Genomic DNA, 12,032 nt, shown 5'->3' with positions numbered 1-12,032 from the left:
GGTATGATGGTGTTTGGGACTCTGCATTCCCATATAATAATGCCAGGATTCGAGTCCTGACTTTTTCCTGATTCCAGCTTCCTGCTACAGTGCATCCAGAAGGCAGCAGGTGGTGGCTGTCAAGCCGTGAGTGCCTGCCAATTGCATGGGTTACTTTGAGTTCTTGGCTGCTGGCTGCAGCCTGGCTCCGTGGTGGATACAAGGGATGCTTGGAGAGCGAATGAGTGATCTCCATCTCTGTGATTGTTAGAAGCAGTGAGAATAAATTTTAAAAATTAAAAAACATTATTTATTAGTTGTAACAATATCCTTGGGGTCAACATAGTGCTATAGAGGATTAAGTTGTTGCTTGGCAATGTTGGCATCCCATAGGGGTGTCAGTTTGATTGTCAGCTGTTGCATTTTGGCTCCAGCTTCATGCTAATATATCTGGGAAAGCAATGGAAGATGGCCCAAGTCCTTGGGCCTCTGGATGCACGTGGGATAACTGGATGAAGCTCCTGGCTCTTGACTTTGAGTCTGGCCCAGCCCTGGCTCTTGCAGCCATTTGGGGAATCAACCAGTGGGTGGAAGTTCACTTTGTCTTTTCCTGTTTCTCTGTAATGCTACCTTTCAAATAAATCTTAAAAAAAAAAAATGCAATGAAAACACTTTTTTTTTAAGATTTATTTATTTTTATTGAACGGTGGATATACAGAGAGGAGGAGAGAGAGAGGAAGATCTTCCGTCCGATGGTTCACTCCTCAAGTGACCACAACAGCCGGAGCTGAGCCAATCCGAAGCCAGGAGCCTTAAACTCTTCTGGGTCTCCCACATGAGTGCAGGGTCCCAGGGCCCTGGGCTGTCTTCAACTGCCTTCCCTGGCCACAAGCAGGGAGCTGCGTGGGAAGCAGTGCCGCTGGGATTAGAACCGGCAGGCATATGGGATCCTGGGTTTGCAAGGCGAGGACTTTAACCACTATGCCATCGCACAGGGCCCAAAAACACTGTCCTTTAAAAAAAAAAAGTAAGGGAACTGGTGTTGTAGGACAGTAGATTTAATTACTGCTTGCTATAATTTGCATCTTGTTTAGGAGAGCTGGTTTTCGTTCGTCCCAGGGCTCTGCTTCCCCTTCAGCTTCCTATTCATGCAGCTGGGAAGGCATCAGAAGATGGCCCATGGACTCAGATCCCTGGCACTTGGGGGAGACCCAGATAGATTTTCTGGCTCCTGGCTTTGGCCTAGCCCAGCCCTGGTTGATGTAGCTTGTGGGAGGGTGAATCAGCAGGTGGAAGATCTTTCTTTCTCTCTTGCTCCCTGATACTCTGCCTTTTAAATGAAAAAGTAATTATTTAAAAAGATAAGAAATCTGTAATTTGTTTTAAAAAGATATATATATATATATTTGCAAATGGAAAATTGGGGGGAATTATGTAATAAAATATTAAAGTAAGAATCCTGGTTCTCCAAAGATTGTAAAATGACAGATAAAAGCAGATTAATTCATTTAACACAGAGACCAAAAGATTATTGTAAAAAGTAAAGTTTGTTGGAACATAGTCTGCGAAAAAAAATCTCAAAATGATAAGAATAGGCAAATTTCAGACTTTTAATAAATGTGATTATATTTGAATGTTAAAGTGCAAATCTGGTTTCTTTGCAGTTTTGGGTGTGAAGTTTTACAGTGATATTCTATATCATTTTTTATTTTTAGATCTACTGAAAACACATTGCAAGGATTTACCAGTTTTTGCAGGACTGTCTGTCAACCTTTGGTATTTCGGTCATTCTCTCTTACATCACTTATTGTAAGATCCTGTCTTGTTGTATTGAAGCACTGCTGTCAGATGCCCAACTGTCAGTAACGGGTTGTGAAGTTCTCCAGTGTAGCGGTCATAAGATCTTACAGCCTCGTCAGTGTAGTGTTGTGAATCATAGAAGTGCTGGTAGATGGGGCTGTTCTTCATTGGACAATTTAGGGTTAAGGCAACGTTTGTTTTTTCTTAAACACCCTTGTAGCTGGAGTATTATATAATGGTTACTAGGATATTGAAGTCCTGTAGTTGTTTCTCTTTCTTCCCCCCCCTTGTAGTTGTTTCTGAGAGGTGATGCTTCAGTTAGTCACTGCTTATCTGAACGTTCCATTTTTAAGATTTTGCTTGTTTTGGTTATACTTTTTAAAAAAATTTTCTTGTTTGTGTTCTGAATTAGTGAATACTGGACAATTGCTGCTTTTTTTTAAAAAAAAATGACTTATTTATGTATTTGGAAGAGTGACCTTTCATTCTGGTTTACTCCCCAAAAGGTCCAGGCTGGAGAAAGAAGCCTGGAATGAGTGGCAAGTGCCTGGGCTGTCAGGGTGCTGGTGTCTCAAGCTGTGGCTTAACCCTCTGCATTGCAGTTCTGGTCACCTGAATTATGGCTCTGAACCATTGCTTCTGGGGACATGCAAAGTTAGGTGATTCTGTGGCTACCTTCTCATCAACCAGTCAAACCTTGAACATTACAGCCAGCAACACTGAGGCACATCACAGCTTATTGTTCTTAGGAGCACTGAGCAGTGCCCAGCGCGGTGGCCTAGCTGCCAAAGTCCTCACCTTGAATGCACCGGGATCCCATATGGCACTGGTTCTAATCCAGGCAGCCCCGCTTCCCATCCAGCTCCCTGCCTGTGGCCTGGGAAAGCAGTCAAGGATGGCCCAAACCCTTGGGACCCTGTACCCGTGTGGGAGACCCAGAAGGGGCTCCTGGCTCCTGGCTTTGGATCAGCACAGCACCAGCCATTGCAGTCACTTGGGGAGTGAATCATCAGGCAGAAGATCTTCCTTTCAGTCTCTCCTCCTCTCTGTATATCTGACTTTGCAATAAAAATAAATAAATCTTAAAAAAAAAAAAAAAGCAGCAGCACTGGGCAGTGAAACTAGCATTGTGGTGTGACTGGTTAAGCTACCATCTGCAGTGTTGGCCATTTGTGCACCAGTTCAATTCTCAGCTGTTACACATCCAATCCAGTTCTCTGCTAATATACCTAGGAAAGCAGTAGAGGATGGCCTAAGTCTTTGGGCCTCTACACAAACGGAAGACCCAAATGAGGCTCCTGTGTTTGGCCTGGCCCAGCACTTGCCATTGTAGGCATTTGAGGAATGAATCAATGGAGGGGAGCTTGGAGATGTCTTTCCCTCTCTTTCTCTGTAGCTTTGCCTTTCAAATAAAATAAATCTTAAAAAAAAGGGGGGGGGGGAGAAAAAATACTGAGCAGCACTTGAACACTATGCTTGAGGGCCATTTTAAAGTGCAAAAGCGCAACCAAGTGTGGAAAATGAGGCACTAAATAGATCATGAAAAGGATACTTTGGGCCTGGCACAATGACCTAGTGGCTAAAGTACTTGTCTTTCATGCACCAGGGTCCCTTATAGCTGGTTTCTTTCCAGCTCCGCTTCCCATCCAGCTCCCTGCTTGTGGTCTGGGAAAGCGGTGGAGGGCAGCCCAAAGCCTTGGGACCTTGTACCTACGTGGGAGACCCAGAAGAAGTTCCTGCCTCCTGGCTTTGGATCTGCACAGCTCAGCCTTGGCTGTTGTAGCCACTTAGGGAGTGAACCAGTGGTCAAAGGATTTTTCTCTCTGTCTCTCCTTCTCTCTGTAAATCTGACCTTCCAATTTAAAAAAAAAAAAAGAAAGAAAAAAAAGAAAAAAGGGTACTTTGTTTATTAAAGAGAAGGTAGAAACAAAAAAGCAGGGCATCACTGTGTTCCAAGCCACATGCAGTTTTCATGGACCTTTGCATGTTCATGAATGACCTGGAAAGATGAGTGTGGATTTTAGGATTAGATATAAAAATCTTAGTAAGTAGCAAATTCACAAATAATGAAGCTTAAATGTATTCTCTAAAATTTTTTAAAGATTTATTTAAATACTTATTGGAAAGGCAGATTCACAGAGTGAAGGGGAGACAGAAAAATCTTTTGTCCACTTGTTCATTCCCCAAATGGTCGCAGTGTCCAAAGCTGAGCCTATATGAAGCCAGGAACTTCTTCAGGGTCTCTCATACGGGTACAGGGTCCCAAGGCTTTGGGACTCTGGCACGTGCAAGGTGAGGACTTTAGCCACTTAGCCATTGCACCAGGCCCAGCAAATAAAAATTTTAAAAATTAAGGGAGGAACACTGGTGAGATCAAAAGGCAGATTGGATATTCTCATTACATAAGAGCCCCTGTGGATTCATCTGTATAGATTAAAGGGAGATTAAGAACAAGTAGAGATGAATGTTTGGTGTAGCAGTTAAGATGCTGCGTGGGCTGCCCACATCTGATATCACTGAATGTGTGGGTGTGAATCCCTTCTGCTGCTGATTCCAGCCTCCTGCAAATGCATATCCTGGGAGGCATCAGGTGATAAGTTAAATTTTTGCTTCCCACATAGGAGATCTTTGAGTTCCTTCTTCCTGGGCATTTGGAGAGTGAACCAGCAATAGTCTCTCCCTGCCTCTCAAGAAAATTAATAAAACTTACTGCTATCTTCCATTTCCAAGCACCAGCATCCCCAATTGGGTGCTGGTTCATGTCCTGGCCGCTCCACTTCCCATCCAGCGCCCTGCTTGTGGCCTGGAAAAGCAGTGGAGGATGGCTGAAGTCCTTGGGATTCTGCACTCATATGAGAGACCAGGAAGAAGTTCCTGGCTCCAGGCTCCAGATTGGCTCGGCTCCAGCTATTGCAGCTACTTGGGAGTGAACCAGCAGACAGAGGATCTTCTCTCACCTCTCTGCAAATCTGTCTTTCCAATAAAAATAACCAAATCTTTAAAAAAATAAAAGGTACTGTCCATCCCCAAAATTAAATACTTAGAATATTGACAGAATTTACTTTTATTGCTTAGCAAGACATCTGCTGTTCTCTCCTGAAGCAAGTTTTTGGTGTTTTTTTGTTCGTTCGTTTGGTTGATTGTTGCTGTTTTTTGTTGATTGTGAAGATTGCGTCAGGCCCTGTTTTTTTTTTTAAGAGTTATTTATTTAAGATTTATTTTATTTTTATTTGAAAGGCAGATATACAGAGAGGAGGAGAGACAGAGAGGAAGAACTTCTGTCCAATGATTCACTTCCCAAGTGACTGCAATGGCTGGTGCTGCGCTGATCCGAAGCCAGGAGCCAGAGCCCCTTCCAGGTCTCCCATGTGGGTGCAGGGTCCCAAGGGTTTGGGCCATCTTGGACTGCTTTCCCAGGCCACAGGCAGGGAGCTGGATGGAAGAAGGGCTGCTGGGATTAGAACCAGCACTTATATAGGTATCCCAGCGCTTTCAAGACAAGGAATTTAGTTGCTAGGCCACCATGCCAGGCCCTAAAGAGTTATTTATTTTTTATTTGAAAGAGTTACAGGAAGAAGGAGAAACAGAGAAAGGTCTTCCCTCTGCTGATTCACTTCCACGTTGACTCTTCATTAACCATGATTCGGCCAAGCTGAGGCGAGGAGCTTCTTCCAGGTCTGCTGTGAGGGTGACAGGAGCCTGGGTACTTGGGTTATCTGGTTTTGCCAGACCTTCAGCAAGAATTGAATCACAAGTGGAGCGGCTGGAACACATATGGAATACAGACATTGCAGATAGCACCTTCATGTGCTGTGCCACAATGCTGGTCCCTAGAAGCACATTTTAAGTAGTAAAGTCGTATGCTGAATTAAATGTATCAATTTGAGAGGGAAACTGGATTTTTTTTTCCAGCTTTTTGTTAAACTGCCTCTATCAGACCATCTTTGCCTTTCTTACCTATATAGACAATTGAACTCATATTGGTGTAGTTTCCTGTTACTACCAAGTTGCAAAGATAGATGCCTGTCAATTAAGATCCTTAAAAATGGTTTCTGTTGTAGGAACAGCAGCAGTATTGGTATCGACAGCACTTGCTCAGTTTGCAGCAGAGGACTAAGGTGCATTTGCCAGGCCACAAAAAGGGTCCTGTGGTAGCAAAGGATGCACCAGAGCCAGTGAAAGAAGAAGTCACAGTGCCTGGCACAAGTCAAGTTTCAGAACCGCCTGCATCTGAGGAGCCCCCCTTACCTCCTCTGAAGGAAGAGGCTGCGCCCCCTCTCCCACCTGAGGAGCCCCAGGTAACCATACGATGATTTGGTATTTGTGAAGCTGTTTAGTTTTTGTGTTTTCATGTTTAGATAAAATTGTGTTTGTACTAATGTAGTATGTTACAACATCATGTTTAGAGAGATTTTTTTTCCTAGTTTGAGAGTGAAAAATCAGAAAGTTTTCTGAATGTCTCAGCACTCCAGGGAAATGCCAGGATGTGTTCATGATGACCGCACCGGGCAGTGGTTTAAAGCTCCAGGTTTTAAGGTCAGACTGTCCAGGCTGCAGTCCAGGTCCTGTCACTTGCTCATGACAGCTGTGGGCAAGTGTTTTCAGTGTTTTCATCTGAAACATGCACTTTCCAACCAGAAGTCAACTTGGAGAGTTGCTGAAATCTTAACTGTAATAATTGGCACATGGAAAATTCTCACATCCATCCAGGGGTCTTTAGTCTCTCAAGAACCTTATGTAAAAATTTCATTGATCCATAATGACTGCTTTGTATTCCACTGGTGATAAGTGACTCCATTGCCCCCCAAAAGGAAGGGATGGCTTCTTGAGTGAAGAAGGCTATCACTGTAGGTTCACTTCCTGCTGATGAAGTCGTTTTTGTTCTAGGAAAAGTGAGGCGTGTGGAGTTGATAAACTGTGTGTGAGTATCCATGATAACAAGATGAAGCTAGGTGCTTTAGAATGGCTTTTGTCAACCATATCTTGATTTGATAATACATTTATGAGATGTTAGTGTGATTTTTTATTTGATGACTTGCATAAAGAAACTTTCATTTGTTGTCTTTAGTCTGAGGACCCAGAAGAAAATGCCAGATTAAAACAGTTGCAGGCTGCAGCAGCGCACTGGCAGCAGCACCAGCAACACCGGGTCGGCTTCCAGTATCAGGGAATCATGCAGAAGCACACCCAGTTACAGCAGATCCTGCAGCAGTACCAGCAGATGATACAGCAGCCGCCACATATGCAGGCGAGTGCTTCTGGAGCGGACACACGGTCGTTGTTGCTCTAAGACATTTAAGGATTTGTTAACTCCTGCAAGAAGTGTGAAAAACAGTGTGGAGTGTTGACACTTATTTTCCAAGGGTTGCCCACTTTCTTATCAGTTGGGGTGCCCTGGGGATTGGGGTGTGGTAGCTGTGGTGAAGGCTTTTAGTGTGTAAGCCTAGGACAGATGCTGGAGTACTGTTGCTGAGGAATTTGTCATGTAGCTCTAAGTTTGCTTGTGATTTGCTGCAAATCCCTAGTTAACAGACAAGAAAATAAACCCACCCAAAAGACTAAAACAACCCTCACCAAGAAAATCTAAGCAAATGTGATGTAAAAGATAATGAATGTGAGGGCCTGGCTGGCATTTGGTGGCTAAGATGCCCATGTTCCAAATCTGAGTACCTGGGCTTGATACTCAGCTCTCATTTTTGACTCTGGCTTCCTGCTGATGCACACCCTGGGAGGCATCTCAACTGTTTGGGTCCCTGTCCCTCGAGTGGGGATACCTGCCTAGCATTTGTGGCTCCTGGCTTCTACCCTGGTCCAGCCTTTGCAAACATCTCAGAAGTGAACCAGCGTGTGAGAGTGTATTTCTCTCTTCTGTTTCTCCTTTGTTCTTCCATCTCACTACGTTGAAAGTATAAAAAATAGTTTTATGGGACTAAAATTGTGGCATAGCAGGTAAAAGCCACAGCCTGCATCGCCAGTGTCCCATATGGGTACCAGTTCCTGTCCTGGCTATTCCACTTCTAATCCAGCTGCCTATAGTGGCCTCGCAGAAGATGACTCAAATGTTTGGGCCTCTGCCACCCGTTTGAGAGACACAGAGGAGTCACCTGGCCCAGCCCTGGCCATTATGACTTCTGGGGAGTGAACAAGCAAATGGAAGATTCTATCTTTGCCTCTGCCTCTTTCTTTATAACTCTGACTTTTATAAGGAATAAATAAATTTTAAAAATTGGGGCCGGTGTGGTGGCTCAAAGGCTAATGTTCTTCCTTACAGTGCTGGCACCCCATATGGTTGTCAGTTCTAAGTCTGGCTACTCTACTTCCACTCCAGCTTCCTGCTTATGGACTGGGAAAGCATGGAGGATGGCTCAAATTCTTGAGCCCCTGCACCCACATGGAAGACCCAGAGGAAGCTCTGGAGCCAGGAGCCTGGAGCTTCTTCCCAGTCTCCTATGTGGTTGCAGGGGCTGAAGGACTTGGGCCATCCTGCTGCTTTCCCAGGAACATTTGCTGGAACTGGATTGGAAATGCAACATTTCCATCTGCTGGGACTCGAACCAGCACCTATATATGATGCCAGCATCACAGGCAGAGGCCTAACCTATTGTGTAATGGTGCTGTCCCCCAATTTTCAGGTTTTTTAAAAAATATTATTATTATTATTAATTTTATTGGAAAGGCAGAGAAGAGGAGAGACAGAGAGGAAGATCTTCCATCTGATGATTCACTCCCCAAGTGGCCGCAATGGCTGGTGCTGCGCTGATCTGAAGCCAGGAGCCAGGAACTTCTTTCCAGGTCTCCCAAGTGGGTGCAGGGTCCCAAGGCTTTGGGCCGTTCTCAGCTGCTTTTCCCAGGCCACAAGCAAGGAGCTGGATGGGAGTGGAACTGTCAGAATTAGAACCGGTGCCCATATGGGATCTGTGTGTGTTCAAGGCCAGGACCTTAACCATTACGCTATTGGGCCGGGCCCTTTAATGTTATTTTTAAAAATAATGATTACATGGTTGATCAGGGTGGGAAGGATCAAGATTTAGGGAAAGTTGGGTGAACTCATTGCTTCCAAATTTGCTATTTCTTCTTGTTGTTCCTGGGGAAAAGGGAAAGGCAAAAGGGAATACCACTCATGCATGACTTTCCACAAATCCCAGTACCCAGGAATGAGGAACCGCCACCTCATATCAACCTAGAGTCTCACTGTGTACATGTTCTGAAGGTTCTGTCCAAGTGGTTTGGATAATTCTGAAATGCTGCCGATTTCACTGATCCGAGGATGGTGTCACCCTCCCAATGTCCATTGGCTCCATTCACCAAAGTTATTTCCTCTCTTCGTTTGCTTGGGGTTGTTGTCCAGTTTGTTCTGTTCTCCTTCTGCTGCAGCACCAAATGTGCTGCCATATTCTCCTTTTGCAACAGGGTCCGTGTCCCCTGCTCCACCTTTTTCATTAAGTAGGACATGTTCTTACAGATGAGTCTAAGTATCCGGGCCAGGCATCCCAAGCATTGCTGGATCCCCCACTCTTGGGGCTCACAGAACTAGTACCCACCTAGTAGGCAGGCCCTGAGACCCGGGTCAGACAACCCAAGCCCCACTGGATCCCCCTAAACCTAGCACCCACCCCGCGGGTAGGCCTCAGGACCCAGACCAGGTGACCTGAGCCCCACTGAGTCCCCTACCCCTGAGGTTCATGAACCTGACACGCATCTAGAAGGTGGAGCTTAGGACGCAGGTCAGGCAACCCAAGCCTCGCCAAATTCCCCACCATTGGAGTTCACAAACATGACACATACCTAGTAGGTGGGCCTTGGGACCTGGGCCAGGAAACCCAAGCACCACTATATTCCCCACTCCCGGGGTTCACAAAAACAACATCCACCTAGAAGACAGGTCCCAGGATCTGGGCCAAGCAGCCCAAGTCCCACCAGTTCCCCTGTCCCTGGGGCTCAGGAACCGAGCCCCCACTATATAGGTAGACCCCAGGACCTGAACCCAGCTACCCAATTTGCTCTCCCCCAATTTTCAGTTCTTAAAATAACTCAGTAATATTAACAACATGAAAAATATATATTGCTGAGATAGCTGTATGCTTTAATATACAATAGGATTTTCCATATCTGTGATAAATTACATAAGTAAGTAGAAAGAACAATGATTATCATTGAAAGGAGATTAAACAGGTTTATCCTTAGCCTGCTAAAGTTTCTTTTTTTTTTTTTTTTAAAGATTTGTTTATTTTATTGGAAAGTCAGATACACAGAGAGGAGAGACAGAGAGGAAGATCTTCTGTCCAATGATTCACTCCCCAAGTGAGCGCAACGACCGATACTATGCCAATCCGAAGCCAGGATCCAGGAACTTCTTTCCAGGTCTCCCACGTGGGTGCAGGGTCCCAAAGCTTTGACTGCTTTCCCAGGGCACAAGCAAGGAGCTGGATGGAAAGTTGAGCTGCCGGGATTAGAACCGGCACCCACATGGGATCCCGGGGTGTTCAAGGTGAGGACTTAAGCCGCTAAGCCACGCCGCCAGGCCCTGCTAAAGTTTCTTGAGATCTCATTCCCTAAGACTTCATATGTCTCTGGTTCCTTACTGCTTTCATTTGGGACTTCTTCTCATGAGTGTCTTGACCCGATGTTCCCCTTTTGTTTGTAGACCATGTCTGTGGATGTGCAGCTGCGGCATTACGAGATGCAGCAGCAACAGTTTCAGCATCTTTACCAGGAGTGGGAGAGAGAGTTCCAGCTGTGGGAGGAGCAGCTCCGTGCCTATCCTCACAAAGACCAGCTTCAGGAGTATGAGAAGCAGTGGAAAACGTGGCAGGGGCACATGAAGGCCGCCCAGAGCTATCTCCAGGAGAGAGTCACCACATTTCAGAACGTGAAGAACCAGTTTATGGGGAACATGTCAATGCCACCTCCTTTTGGGCCATATTCTCAGATGCCTCCACCTCTACCAGCAATACCCCCTCCAGTGTTGCCTCCATCATTGCCACCGCCAGTGATGCCCCCCGCCCTACCTACAACTGTGCCACCACCTGGCATGCCCCCACCAGTGATGCCTCCTTCTCTACCAACCTCTGTCCCCCCACCAGGGCTACCTCCATCTCTCTCTTCAGCAGGGCCGCCTCCAGTTCTCCCCCCTCCTTCCCTCTCTTCTACAGGGCCACCGCCAGTTCTCCCCCCACCGTCACTCTCTTCCTCGGCACCACCACCTGTTATACCCCTCCCACCGCTGTCTTCAGCTACACCTCCTCCAGGAATACCGCCTCCTGGAGTTCCACAAGGGATGCCTCCACCACTAGCAACAGTCCCAATTCCTCCAGCCTCTGGGTCTCAGAGCTCACAGCATCCAGAGAAGCCTAGACCAGCACTACTTCCCACTCCTGTGTCTTTTGGTTCAGCCCCACCCTCCATTTACCATCCTCCATTGCAGTCCTCTATTGGTCCGTCGGATCAAATGAATTCTAAAGGTCCTCTGAGCAAGTCTACTCTACCATATGGTTCATTCTCATCTGAGCAAGGACTTGGGGAGTCTTCAGCTGCTCCACCACAGCCAATCATTACAGCCAAGGACATGCCAGGGAGGTCAGGTGGACTGCTTCCAGATCCTCCTAGAAGCAGTTATATGGAAGGTCCAAGAGGCCCAAGGTAGGTCCACTTTTTTTTTGTTTGTTTTCTTGAATTTGCTTATTTTATGCGCTTAGACTTTGAAAGAATCAAAACTTCATTTATACAATTTTTATTCTGTGCTTTTTGTACACTTCTAGTTTACAGTTAATGATGTTATTATTGCTCACTTACTGAACATAATATGATGTGATATGGCTGCTTTTATCACACATGTGGAGATTACAGTCCAGAATGAATATAGTGTTTTAGAATAATGCTTATCCTACTTACTGACTTTTTAGCTTCAGAAATAACATTTACACAACTGATTTTATTTGCTTTTCATTGATGAATAGACAAATTCATTTTATTAGGTAATTTGCCAGTTTTTAGAGATGAAACTGAATTAAGGTGATATTCTACAGGAATAAGGAAAGCAATTATTAAATTTAGTGTAAGAGTAAATGGAACTTTATTTTTCTCCATTTGTTCAGCAAATGTTTATTAAGTTCCTATTTTGTGCTTAGAGCAGTAAAAATAACTAGACAGAATCTCTGCTCCCATGGAACTTACATCCTTTATAGTTTCCTCAAGTAGAGACTTGCTTATCTTTTGTCTGAACTACATCTTTCTGTAGGAAAAATTTTAGAAAG

The 12,032-nt window shown here is 45.1% G+C and overlaps 1 protein-coding gene across 1 annotated transcript in view; it reads left to right on the top strand.

The window, feature by feature from the left end:
* YLPM1 (YLP motif containing 1) overlaps window positions 1–12,032 on the top strand; it is a 68,560-nt gene that overhangs the window by 6,522 nt on the left and 50,006 nt on the right. Inside the window, exons 2-4 of the mRNA XM_040975281.1 lie at window positions 5,841–6,077; window positions 6,848–7,027; window positions 10,424–11,418. Coding sequence (XP_040831215.1) covers window positions 5,841–6,077; window positions 6,848–7,027; window positions 10,424–11,418 — 1,412 coding nt within the window. The remainder of the gene's footprint in view (window positions 1–5,840; window positions 6,078–6,847; window positions 7,028–10,423; window positions 11,419–12,032) is intronic.

The sequence above is a fragment of the Ochotona curzoniae genome, unplaced genomic scaffold (assembly GCF_017591425.1).
Source record: "Ochotona curzoniae isolate NIBS_2020 unplaced genomic scaffold, NIBS_Ocur_1.0 contig_2688, whole genome shotgun sequence".
NCBI lineage: Eukaryota > Metazoa > Chordata > Mammalia > Lagomorpha > Ochotonidae > Ochotona > Ochotona curzoniae.
The sequence above is the reverse complement of the archived record's forward strand: the minus strand, read 5'-3'. Positions and strand labels throughout refer to the sequence as shown.